The sequence below is a fragment of the Carcharhinus amblyrhynchos genome, chromosome 14, assembly GCF_965287045.1.
Source record: "Carcharhinus amblyrhynchos chromosome 14, sCarAmb.v2.hapA, whole genome shotgun sequence".
Classification (NCBI taxonomy): Eukaryota; Metazoa; Chordata; class Chondrichthyes; order Carcharhiniformes; family Carcharhinidae; genus Carcharhinus; species Carcharhinus amblyrhynchos.
The window spans coordinates 65775774-65788863 of record NC_137337.1 but is presented as its reverse complement, the minus strand read 5'-3'; the positions used below and the strand labels follow the sequence as shown (position 1 = coordinate 65788863).

The 13090-nt window shown below is 47.1% G+C and overlaps 1 protein-coding gene across 1 annotated transcript in view; it reads left to right on the top strand.

Annotated features, from left to right (window-relative positions):
- LOC145352291 (inositol-trisphosphate 3-kinase B-like) overlaps positions 1 to 7625 on the top strand; it is a 61590-nt gene extending 53965 nt beyond the window's left edge. The window contains exons 5-7 of the mRNA XM_080202041.1: positions 2492 to 2593; positions 3045 to 3116; positions 6911 to 7625. Of these exons, the coding sequence (XP_080058167.1) occupies positions 2492 to 2593; positions 3045 to 3116; positions 6911 to 7120 (384 nt within the window). The 3' untranslated portion in view covers positions 7121 to 7625. The remainder of the gene's footprint in view (positions 1 to 2491; positions 2594 to 3044; positions 3117 to 6910) is intronic.
- The last annotated feature ends 5465 nt before the right edge of the window (positions 7626 to 13090 follow it).

Sequence of the window (13090 nt, the reverse complement as noted above, 5' to 3'; positions counted from 1 at the left end):
CCCAGGCGAGACTCGTTTTAACCCAGGGGAGAACTCGCTCTAACCCAGGCGAAACTGGTTCTAACCCAGGGGAGAACTCATTCTAACCCAGGCGAGACTCGTTCTAACCTAGAGGAGACTCGTTCTAACCCAGAGGAGACTCGTTCTAACCCAGGCGAGACTCGTTCTAGCCCAGACAAGACTCATTCTAACCCAGGGGAGACTCGTTCTAGCCCAGGCGAGACTCGTTCTAACCCAGGCGAGACTCGTTCTAACCCAGAGGAGACTGGTTCTAACCCAGATGAGACTCGTTCTAACCCAGGCGAGACTGGTTCTAACCCAGAGGAGACTCGTTCTAACCCGGGGAGACTCGTTCTAGCCCAGGCGAGACTCGTTCTAGCCCAGGCGAGACTCGTTCTAACCCAGGCGAGACTCGTTCTAACCCAGAGGAGACTGGTTCTAACCCAGATGAGATTCGTTCTAACCCAGGCGAGACTCGTTCTAACCCAGGCGAGACTGGTTCTAACCCAGGCGAGACTCGTTCTAACCCAGAGGAGACTGGTTCTAACCCAGATGAGATTCGTTCTAACCCAGGCGAGACTGGTTCTAACCCAGACGAGACTCGTTCTAACCCAGGCGAGACTGGTTCTAACCCAGCCGAGACTGGTTCTAACCCAGCCGAGACTGGTTCTAACCCAGCCGAGACTGGTTCTAACCCAGGCGAGACTGGTTCTAGCCCAGACGAGACTCGTTCTAACCCAGGCGAGACTGGTTCTAACCCAGCCGAGACTGGTTCTAACCCAGCCGAGACTGGTTCTAACCCAGCCGAGACTGGTTCTAACCCAGGCGAGACTGGTTCTAGCCCAGACGAGACTCGTTCTAACCCAGAGGAGACTCGTTCTAACCCAGACGAGACTCGTTCTAACCCAGACGAGACTGGTTCTAACCCAGGCGAGACTGGTTCTAACCCAGACGAGACTCGTTCTAACCCAGAGGAGACTCGTTCTAACCCAGGCGAGACTCGTTCTAACCCAGGCGAGACTGGTTCTAACCCAGGCGAGACTCATTCATCTATCAGTCCTGTGCTCACTGATGGACACTGGTTCCAGGTCCTATATCATTGCCTCCAATTTTCAAATTCTCATTCTTTTGTTCAAATCCCTCCTTGTCCTTGCCTGTCCCTCAAACTGACAACCCTCTGTAGATCTCTGCCCTCCCCCAATTTAGCCTCTACTTAGTCCATCCCTTCAGCTGCCTGCACAGTGAGCTCTGGAATTCCTTCGGCCTCCACGAGTTTGCCGACATTGTGGGTCAGCAAAAGTGTAACTTGTCGATAACCAGGGCTGCCTGAGCCACCGCAAAAGGTGCAGGAATCCTGAGCAAAATGTTGGAGCATTCTGCCACCTGGTGGTGAGAGGGAGAGTGGCAACACATTGCAGGAATTTTGGAAAACATTATCAGCTCATGATTACGATTGTTTTACATAAATGTGTGTAGATACATATTTATTTTATAACATGATATTTACATATATATGAACACATTATAAATACATATATACACACGTACAAACATACAGTCTCACATATACATGTAATAATAGACATTTACACATACTGCTTACAGCCTCAACAACAGAACTTTGCACATTTCAGGGACAGCTCCCGGTACTCGTTCATCAGATTTAGCAGATGTTAGATTCAGAGTAACACCACCACTTCTCTGTGCCAAGGGTGGTAATGCCCAACATTCTGCATCAACCATCAAGTGACATTGTTTAATGTTTATTTCTTAGTCACAAGTAGACTGACATTAACACTGAAACGAAGTTACTGTGACACTCCCCTAGTCGCCGCACTCCAGCACCTGTCGGGTACACTGAAGGAGAATTTAGCTCAGCCAATGCGCCCTAACAGGCACATCTTTCGGACTGTGGGAGGAAACCGCAGCACCGGGAGGAAAATGCCGGAACTGTAAAGCAAATGTTTAAAAGTAGCTAGAATGGGATGCATCATCCTTAGCTGAAGCTATCTGGGTGACTCTGTGTCTGAGGAGGCCCTCAAACTTAGAAATTAGAAGCAGGAGTAGGCCATTCGGCCCTTCGAGCAGGGAATGGAATGGGCTTAAGATTTGGCAAGACTGTCAAACTTCTATCACCTCATGGTCAACATGGTAGCACAATGGTGAGCACTGCTGCCTCACAGCACCAGGGACCCGAGTTTGATTCCTGGTTCAGGTCACTCTCTGTGTGGAGTCTGCACCTTCTCCCCGTGTCTGCGGGGATTTCCACCGGGTGCTCCGGTTTCCTCCCACAGTCCAAAGATGTGCGGGTTAGGTGGATTGGCCATGCTAAATTGACCCTTAGTGTCAAGGGGATTAACAAGGTAAAGATGTGGGGTTACAGGGATAGGGCCTGGTGGGATTGTTGTCGATGGGATTGTTGTTGATGGGCCGAATGGCCTCCTTCTGCACCGTAGGGATAGTATGATCATGTTTTCCCTCTCGGTTACAGAAAGCAGACGGGACAGGCAGCACAAACTTCAAAAGGACCAAGACAAAGGAACAGATTCTGCAGGTCTTTGTTGACTTTGTCGATGGAAACAAGAACATTGTGGTGAGTTATCATCAATAATTGGGCTTGAATGCCAAATACAGGAGTAAAGGCATCAGTAGAAAGGCTTAAATGACCATCCCACACTGAGAAAGAGAAATGGCACAAACACGTGCATATGTTGCTCATCATTTTTCTCATGGAGTTTGCAACTAGTCGCTCCTTCTCCCTGAGCCAGGCAGTGAGAGCTGCCATGGTGTCCGAACATTGGGAATCAGCCTCTCAATCCTCAGTTTCCCGGAGATGGGTAGAAGGTGTTGTGAGCGTCCAGCGAATCAGGAGCAGGAACCCTGATTGATTCCCAATCTCGTTTCCATGGAAACGAGGGCCAAGTGCAAGCACCCTATCGGCCTGGGACTGAGGTCTAGCTGCGGTCTGCCCAGTCCCGCGGTTGTGTCTTCAACCAATGTTGACTTACCGACCACTTAACCCCATGGTCTGTTTGAACCCACAGGCTGCCTACTTGACGAGACTGAAGAAGATCCAGAAAGCTCTGGAATCATCGGAGTTCTTCAAAAAGCATGAGGTGTGTAGCAAAAATCTTCGAGGAGAGCGGTTCTGTCAGTGGTGGACAACCTTGGCCTGGGGGCTACATGTGGCTCAACTGGGTGTGGCCCATGAGACATTTTGCTGGCCATTACCCAGACGCAGAGTTGCCACATTCTGCTGGTTTCCATCTGCCTAGTTTTTTTTCCCATTGGTGTGACTGAAGCAATACACTGAATGTATTCAAGAGCTGGCTAAACATAGTACTATAGATAGGTTGAGGGAGCTCGGTCTTTTCTCCTTGGAGGGACGAAAGATGAGAGAGGACCTGATAGAGGTGTATAAGAAGATGAGAGGTATTGATCAGGTGGATTCTCAGAGGCTTTTCCCCAAGGCTGAAATGGTTGCCACAAGAGGACACAGGTTTAAGGTGCTGGGGAGTAGGTACAGAGGAGATGTCAGGGGTAAGTTTCTCACTCAGAGGTTGGAGGGTGAGTGGAATCGGCTGCCATCGGTGATGGTGGAGGCAAATTTGTTAGGGTCTTCTAAGAGACTTCTGGATGCGTACATGGGACTAAATAGGATTGGCGGTTATAGGTAAGCCTAGTAGGTAGGGATATGATCGTCACAACTTGTAGGCCAAAGGGCCTGTTTGTGCTGTAGTTTTTCTATGATTCTATGATTCTACTTGGGGCAAATGGGATCAAAGGTTAGGGAGAGAGAATATTTCTTTTGTTTGTGCCATCTGAAGTTCTGTTAATATATAAACGATTCAGTGTTTTCTATACCTGGTTCTGAAATATTCGGCGTGTGTTAAATGTGTTTAATCTTATTCGTGGGGTTAGTGGACAAGCCGGATTTCAAACTTGTGGCCCACTGAGGTGGGAGAGGGCCACTCGTGGCCCACTCACCAGCCTAAGTTGCCCATCATTGGGTTATAGGGGTGATCGCCTTGGAGCAGACACTAATAAAGAACAAAGAAAATTACAGCACAGGAACAGGCCCTTCGGCCCTCCAAGCCTGCACTGACCATGCAGCCTGACTGAACTAAAACCCTTTACCCTTCTGGGGACCATATCCTTCTATTCCCAACCTATTCATGTATTTGTCCAGATGCCCCTTAAAAGTAGCTAAAGTCACTAAAATGGCTGTCAGGAACCACTGGTTGGCCTGTAATTCTGGTGGACTTTATGGCCATTTAAACTGGAAGTTGTGGGCCTGTGTTTAATCCCAACCTGTGCGTCCTGCTCTGTGAGAGATAAAATCAGGGTAGAGGTATCAGCCTTTCTAATTGACCTATCGTAGTAGGCTGAGATTTGTCGCAGTGACCCAGCCAAACAAGAGGAAGCTCACCTAGACGGCACAGTGGTTAGCACTGCTGCCTCACAGCGTCAGGGACCCAGGTTCAATTCCAGCCTTGGGTCACTGTCTGTATGGAGTTTGCACATTCTCCCCGTGTCAGCATGAGTTTCCTCCGGGTGCTTCGGTTTCCTCCCACAGTCCAAAGATGTGCGGGTTAGGTGGATTGGCCATGCTAAATTGCCCCTAGTGTCAGGGAGATTAGCAGGGTAAATATGTGGGTTACTGGAATAGAACGTGGGTGGGATTGTGGTCAGTGCAGACTCGATGGGCTGAATGGCCTCCTTGTGCACTGTAAGGATTCTGTGATTCTAGGTATCAAATGTGGCTCAGCAGCAACACACTTGCCTCTGAATCAATCAGTTGTGGCTCCTGTTCCCCTCCAGGGACCTGGGCCTGTAATATAAGGTGTTTGAGTTGTTGCCTTTGCAGTGAGACTATTGATTGAAATCCTGGCCGGGAAGAAGTTCATAGCTCGGTTGTGAAGAAGGACCAGGGAATCCCCCCGATGCCCCAGACAATGTTTACCCCTTAACCGACCTATCCCTCCTAAAAAACTGGTCGTTACCTTATTGCTCTTTGTGGGATCTTGCTGTGCACACATTGGCTTCCTAACCCCCTTTTCTAAATCACAACTGCGACTGTGCCTCAAAAGCCTTTCACTGGGGCCATTTCTGAGGTTGTGAAAGGTGCTGTCAAAGATTGTGAAATGTAAGCTGCCTCTCCCTGATTGGTAAGGATGTACAGGGGTGAGGGTTCGTTCCTGAGTGAGGTACAGCAAGACAGAGAACGGGGGGGGGGGGGGGGGGGGGGAGGCCAGGCATTGGGAGGGAGTTACTGAGAATCTCTGCTGCCATGGCACCAATAAATATTGAGCCGCGTGTGGCCCCCAGGTCAAAGTTGTCCACAATTCCCTGTCCCCAGAGTGAGATTCTCACATTCCATAAATCACAAAATCATCAACTGTGGGGAGTCATGAAATAACCTCATGGTACAGGGCAAGGCTGCTCTGTCCTCACAGAATCCCCACAGTGCAGAAGGAGGCCTTCGGCCCATCGAGTCTACGTCGACTACAATCCCACCCAGGCCCTATTCCTGTAACCCTCATTTACCCTGCTAATCCCCCTGACACTAAGGGGCAATTTACCATGGCCAACCAACCTAACTCTTTGGACTGAGAGCACCCAGAGGAAACCCACGGACACCTGGAGAACACGGTGCAGACTCCGCACAGACAGTGACCCGAGGCTGGAATTAAACCCAGCTCCCTGGCACTGTGAGGCAGCAGTGCTAACCACCATGCCACCTCCTGATTAAGTTGAGTCTGGAATGCTTACGGACAATCTTCCCCCTCCCTCAGTGCCCAGCCCTTCAAGCCCCTGGACCTGAGGCCAAGTGGGTAATTACTGCCCGCTTAAGGGTTTCGTTCTCTACTGCTGGTATTCACCCACAATGACCCTTCCCGCTGGTGAATAGGACTGGAGAACCCCACCCCTTCTCACTTCAACCCTAGCTCCAGGAGTTAGCCAGTCAGTCACTGGAACCTTCTCTGCCAGTCAGTCAGATCGTGGCTGCCCTGTAGCTCGACTCCATTTTGCGGTTTTTGCTTCATTTTTTGTACCAAGAAGAAACATCGCTCAGCCTTAAAATCTCCAATAATCTCTCCACCCCCCTGCCCCGAGCATCCGCAGCCTTATAGGGGAGCAAGGTCTGGTCTTCCACAACTCTTTGTGCAACAAACTGCTTCTAGATTGTTCTTCTCAAAAACCTAGCGCTGATTTGAAAATTGCCTCCTCTTTGGTGTTAACAAATTGTCCCTAAATTAGGCGTCCCTCAATCTGGTTATAATTCCTTTATTGTGGAGCCCAATAGGTGTAGACAAAGGTCATGGGTAGAAGAGGGCACTCACAATGTTAAAATGGCGGCGTGGGCTCATTGGGCCGAAGGGCCTGTTTCCTGTGCTGTGTTGTTCTTTGTTCTTTGGCTTTATTTCCCCCACGTGTAGAAATATCTATCCTGTATCTGCTCTATCAGATCCTGTTAATGTTTTAAACACCTCAGTCAGATCACCTATAAGCTAAGGAGGGCATACAAGCAAAGTTTATGAACCTTGTCCTTACAATTTAGCCCTCGAAGTCCCCACATCGTCCTGGCGAAAATAAATTTGATACAGAAATGCACGGGGTTACGTCGGGGGGTGGGGAGGGGGTGGGTTGGGGGGACAGAGTGGGCTGATGGATGGGCCTGGGTAAGATTCTCTGTTGGAGAGTCCATGCAGACCTGATGGGCCAAATGGCCTCTTTCTGCACTATAGGGGTTCTAGGGTTCTCAGATTCTAAATGCCACGGTTATTTTCTCACCCAGAAAAGGGAAAACAAAAGTAAAATGTGGGAAATAAGAATACCTGTCCAAATTGCTTTTCCCTGTTGAGCAACTTTGCAAACACTATTTGACTTCTGGCCTTCCTTGATGCAGGTCATCGGGAGTTCCTTGCTCTTCATTCACGACAAGAACGAGGTGGCGAAAGTGTGGCTCATCGACTTTGGTAAGACCACAAGACTACCGAGCGGAAAGACTCTCAACCACCGGCTACCATGGCAGGAAGGCAACAGAGAAGACGGCTACCTCTGGGGGCTTGACAACATGATCGACATTACATCCACCATCTTGGAAGGTCTCTCATGATCCTGGAGCAAGCTCCTTTGTTGCCACGGGAATGGGGGGGGTTGGGGTTTGCATTGGGCGCCGGGAAGGTTATCTGGCACCGCACCCCCCCCCTTGCTTCTCAACCTGCGGCACTGCTGTTCAAAGTAGTGAGAAGAATGGACAAGGGGGAAATCTCAATCGCAAAACGTGGTTTCTCCATGGACGAGAAGGCTTTTGCTTGGGTGACTCTTGAATTTTAATTGGACCCACACGGTGAATGGGATATACAAAGGAAGATGAATGGTGGAGGTGGCGTTTTTTTTCTCAAAGGCGAAATATGGTTGCTTTTGCTGCAGGGCAGTTCGGAATGATTATTCTAGGATTGATTTTGAAAAACATTTTAAGAACAACTACAATTAGACGTTAGTAATGGCTGACATGAATACAAAAGAAGAACCTTTACGTGGTGCTCTCCTGACAGATGAGATGCTTGCCTCGCCAAGTTGTGTGACTGCATCTCGGGTTCAAAAGCCAAAGGATGGCACTAAGTGGGGCCTTCCTCCCCCACACCACCACCCACCCCCCCAACCCACCCCACTCCACATCTCCCCCCACCCTCCTGCCTTAAACTCTGAATGATTTCTGCTGCAGGACAAAGTACGAAACTTTGACTTTAACGCGACTTAAAACAACTCTCATCCCTCCTAAAGAAACCTTTAGTCTAAATGCAGCTCTTCTCAAAATGTCCGGGTGTCTCAAAGTGCTTTACAGCAGCTAACCGTTTTTGAACCAATACAGAAAATGCTGGAAAATCTCAGTGGGCCTGACAGCATCTGTGGAGAGAGGATAGAGCCAAATATTAGCTGGAATTTTACTGCCACGCCCCGCCCTGGAATCGGGAGGGGCACGTCCTGCAGAAGAGAATTCTCTGTTGGCCTGGAGTGGGATTTTACGAGCCTCGCCGGAGCGTAATGGTAAAATACCGACCATAGGCTCTATTCTCTCTCTGCAGACACTGTCAGACCTGCTGAGATTTTCCAGCATTTTCTGTTTTTGTTTGAGATTTCAGCACCCGCAGTATTTTGCTTTTATCTAACTGTTTTTGAAGCTTGGTCACCGTTGTAATGTGAGAAAACACAGCGACTGATTTGTGTTTTGCATTACGCTATACCCTGTTTCCACCCTCCCCCCCATTCTAATGCATTACTCTGCACTGCAAGCTCCTCCAGCTGGGAAAGAGTTAATGCCCTGATTGTGGTGATGTTGTTGGTTGAAGGATAAATATTGGCCCAAGGAGAGGGAGAAACACCCCCGTCTTTGTTCAGATTTGTGCAACGAGATCTTTTACATTGGCCCAAGAGGATGAATCAGGTCTCTGTTTAATCTGGTTGTATATAAAAGAGGTACCTCTGACAGTGCAGCACTGCTGCTGGGGTGTTAGCCAAGATTTTCTGCTCACGTCTCTCTCGACTGGGATTTAAACCCACACTTTTTGACTGGTGCTGCTCTTGACTTTCCAAGAATTCCTTATACAAAATGGGGACTTGTATGATTGGGGCTAATACATGATCATGAAATGAAGTTTGGTTAATGGACAGGGAGCAGAGAGTAGGAATAAATGGGATACTTTTGGGTTGGTGGGCTGTAATTTGGAGGGCACTGCAAGGATCAGTAGTACTTGGTCACAGCGATTTACAATCTATATTAATGACTCAGATGAGGGGACTGAGTACTGTATCCAAAGTTGCTGACAACACAAAGTTAGGTGGGAACTTAAGTGATGAGGGCATCTCAAAGAGTTGGCAGAGAGATATATAATGGACAGGTCGGGTAAGTGACAAGTGGAATACAATGTGGTGAATATGAGGTCCATCCATTTGAAAGGGAAAAACAAAATATCTTCTAAATGGTGGGAGACTGGGAGGGTTTTGTGTGTCCTTGGACTTGAATCACGAAAAGTTGACACAGTGGCATAGCAATCAATTGGGAAAGCAAAGGGTACGTTAGCTTTTGTTACAAAGAGTTTGGAGTATAAGGGTGACACAGCGGTTAGCTCTGCCGCCTCCCACTTCAACCTTGGGTCACTGTCTGTGCAGAGTCTGCACGTTCTCCCCGTGTCTGCATGGGTTTCCTCCAGGTGCTCCAGTTTCCTCCCACAATCCGAAGATGTGCAGGTTTGGTGGATTGGCCATGCTCAATTTTCTTTTAGTGTTAGGGAGATTAGCAGGGTAAATACGTGGGATTATGGGGATAGGACATACAACTAAAGCACAACCTCCCTACTTTTGTATTCAAGTCCCCTCACGTTAAGTCTCCTCTCCCACTCTCCCCATGCTGCAGCCCAATGTGGGCTGACGTCTCCTGGATTCGGAGCTGGGTTGGCAAACCACCGCTCGTCACCTCGGTATTGTTCTCTTCGCTAACCTTAAATCCAGAAGTTATAAAAACAAAGAATGTTGGGAAAATCTCAGCTGGTCAGCCAGCATCTGTGGAGAGAGAAACAGACTTAATGTTTCGGGTGGGTGACCATTCATCAGGTCAAAGGTCATTGACCTGAAACATTGGGCTGAACTTTTCACTGCGTCGGAATGATTCAGGAATCTTTTTAAAAATGGCAGGCAGGGCACAATCTGGGAGATTCCGACACTCCTAATCTGGAAAGCATGCCATGGCAGAATATCCCGCCCAGTGTCACTCTCTCTCTCTCTGGAATGACAGTGGTTTTTTTTACTCAGTGAGTGTTCCATCTTTTGACAAAACTGTGGCAATCTATGGGATTCGGGGATACTAGTTCATAGAACGGTGCAGCACAAGTGGAGGCTGATCGGCCCTCATGCTTGTGTCAGTTCTTTGAGGGAACAATAGGTCCCACTTTCCTCTTATCAAGTATACAATTCCCTTTTACCACCCTTTCAGGCAGTACAGTCCAGATCCTAACGGAGTTATTTCTCCTCATCTCCCCTCTGAGCCTTTAGTCAATTGCCTTGTCTGGGCCCTCAAGTTACTGACCCTCTCGTCAGTGGAAGCACTTTCTCCAGATCTAATCTTTCAAAATCTCCTCAAAATGGCTGCCTTGATGCTCCAAGAATCATGGGGTGGCACAGTGGTTAGCACTGCTGTCTCACAGCACCAGAGACCAGGGTTCAATTCCAGTCTCGGGTGACTATCTGTGTGGAGTTTGCATGTTCTCCCCGTGTCTTTATGGGTTTCCTCTGGGTGCTCCGATTTCATCCCACGCTGCAAAGATGTTGGGGTTAGAAAGGTTGATTCGCTGCCAATCAAAGTGCCAGGGGGTTTAGCAGGGTGGGGAAGAGGGCACGGGTGGGTTTGTTGTCAGTGCAGGCTCAATAGGTCAAATGCTCTCCTTCTGCAATGTAGGGATTCTATGAGAACGTTCAAAGGCATGACTGATCCTTCACGGCATAGTGGCAGGAATCTTAGCAAGTGTCCTTGTCCAATCCGGAATTGTCTTTTCCATATTCATTCTTCTGAGGTGTCACTGGCATTGATTTCCCACCCTGATTCCTCCAACGAACAGAATAACTTATGAGGTTAGTTTCAGTTCAAGAACAGTTAACCAAATTGGTACGAAAGAACTTTGGGCCTTCCAAACCTCAGAACATCCCAAAGCGCTTGACAGCCAATGAAAAATCCTGAAGTGCGTTGTCAAATTTTGTGATGTGATTTTCTTCTTAGTGAATGGTCTGGGGGTTTTTTTTTGCAGAAGTTCGACAGCTTCACAATCACTATTACTGACACCAGCTTTTTACTTTTATTTAAAAAAAAACTGAATTCAAACTCTCAGGGTGGGATTTGAACTCTCGTTGCTTGAGTTATTTGTGCAAGGAATCAGTGCTGTGCTGTCACAGGCACGAAGAGACACTGAGAAAGAGAGACTTCAAATGGCGAAGAGCAAAGCAACAGGGGAGGGAGGGATGGAATCAGAGAAAAGTAAAACTGAGAAGGAATGAAAAATTAAGTCAGGATAGGAAGGAGGAATTGAAAGCCAAAGAGAAACTTTTTTATAAACCACGTGGATTAACTTTTTACCTACAATTTTAGTCTAAATGCACTCGTGCTCCTGTGGTACATCTTCCCTCTCAGTGTACGCCAAAAATGATGTGGGGAAATTACCAAAGAATTCCGTGAATGGAAACAAATAATTGACGGAGGAAATGTGACTTTGATTACTGACAGATTCAGAGGTGTTAATCGGAAAGTACGAGTCCGAGCTCCGTGGGGAATGACGTTGGGATGTATCTCAATCCCACCTCTGATAAGAAACGAGTCTGCGAAATGCCTAGTCCCATTCTCAGTCTTGGATGGGACGAATCTGCCCAAGAATCATTTGCGAGACCTCCAGCCAAAGGATTGTCCTTTTTGGAACATAGAAATCCAAGAGTGGAATCATACGTATCCTGACAGTTCAAACCCAGTATGCATTGTGTAACTTCCATCACTTGTAAGGTGATTCTGGGGTTCAAAGTCCGGGATTTGCTGGAAATTAAAAGTTATCCCGGAATCCTGCAGCACGAAGGCATAAATTGTGTATTTTGGAACACATATTCCATGTGGAAATGTAAAGTATCCTGAAGAATCTCTACTGTATGTTACTGAACACTACTAATAATTATTACAGTGTGTTTTTTTTATGACTGAGTTGAGGAGATATACTGTAAAATAAATCTTTCGTGTACTTACTGTGTTTTGGTATAATATTTACTGCTATCTCTGTAACTTCCACCTTCTGAAATCAACTGGAAGGGCCTTATCTCGAAGTTTTTGGTACTGTCTTTTGCCATATTTTAGCCCTTTCCCTAAGTACATAGAATATGTTTTTCATTGAGGAACAAGACAGACCCTAAAGGGCTAACATAGTTACAAAACAGTACAGGAAACAGTCATTTCCTGCTTTTTTTTTGGTGACCTTTGAGAAGAATGAAGGATTGACCAATAACAAGTTTAGGTGCTAGTTTAGCGGTACTATGGCTAGACTATTAAACCAGAAACACAGCTAACGTTTGAATGGGTTTGAATCCTGCCATGGCAGAGGGTGGAATTTGAATTCAATAAAATCTGGAATTAAGAATCTACTGATGAGCATGAAATCATTGTCGGAAAAACCCATCCGGTTCATTAATGTCCTTTGGGGAAGGAAATCTGCCGTTTTTACCCGGTCTGGTCTACATGTTGCTCCAGAGCCACTGCAATGTGGTTGACTTTCAACTGCCCTCTGAAATGGTCTAGCAAACCGTTCAGTTGTACCAGCCCTTCAAGAAGGCAACTCACTGCCACCTTATCAAGGGTAACCATGCATAGGCAATAAATGCAGACCAGCCAGTGATACCATGCCCCATGAATGAATTAAAAAAAACCTGCCACTCTACAGAGAGGCAATTGCCTCTAAGTGACCTTAAGATACATATCAAAATAATGTTCTTCTAAGTGACCCTGGTATTCAATATTGACAGTAATAAAGTCCCTGTAACCTTAAAGGGGCAGGACAGGTTCTAACTGGTGAACTGTAATATAATTCTGATCCTTCCATAACAAGGGATTTCTGTTTCAAAGTAAACCATCGAGTGACACAATGAGTTCCAGTACAGATGACAACACACTGTGGCATGTGGTAAGTAGCTGATTTATTAGTGAAGCAGATATAGATACAATTCTAAATTCAGAAGCTGCATCAAGATTAATGCTGGGAGATTTTTCAGTACATCATTACCTCAAAGAGCAGCATTGAGAAAGTGAGCCGTTAACAAGCATATTGTAGGAACTTACTCATAACCAACATGTTATAACCACGCCTGTTTTAATCTCCGTGACACGACTGGTGTGGCCGCACATCGCAGTATCTGTAGACAGCTTCATTGATCCAGATAGGGTGCCCCCTGCTGGTGGCTGAGGAGATTGAGCTTTGATGCATAACAGCCACAGGAACGACAGCAGGCCAATGATAGCACAATGCTATCCTCTTTGGCGAGTGCAGGATATATTGACACAGGA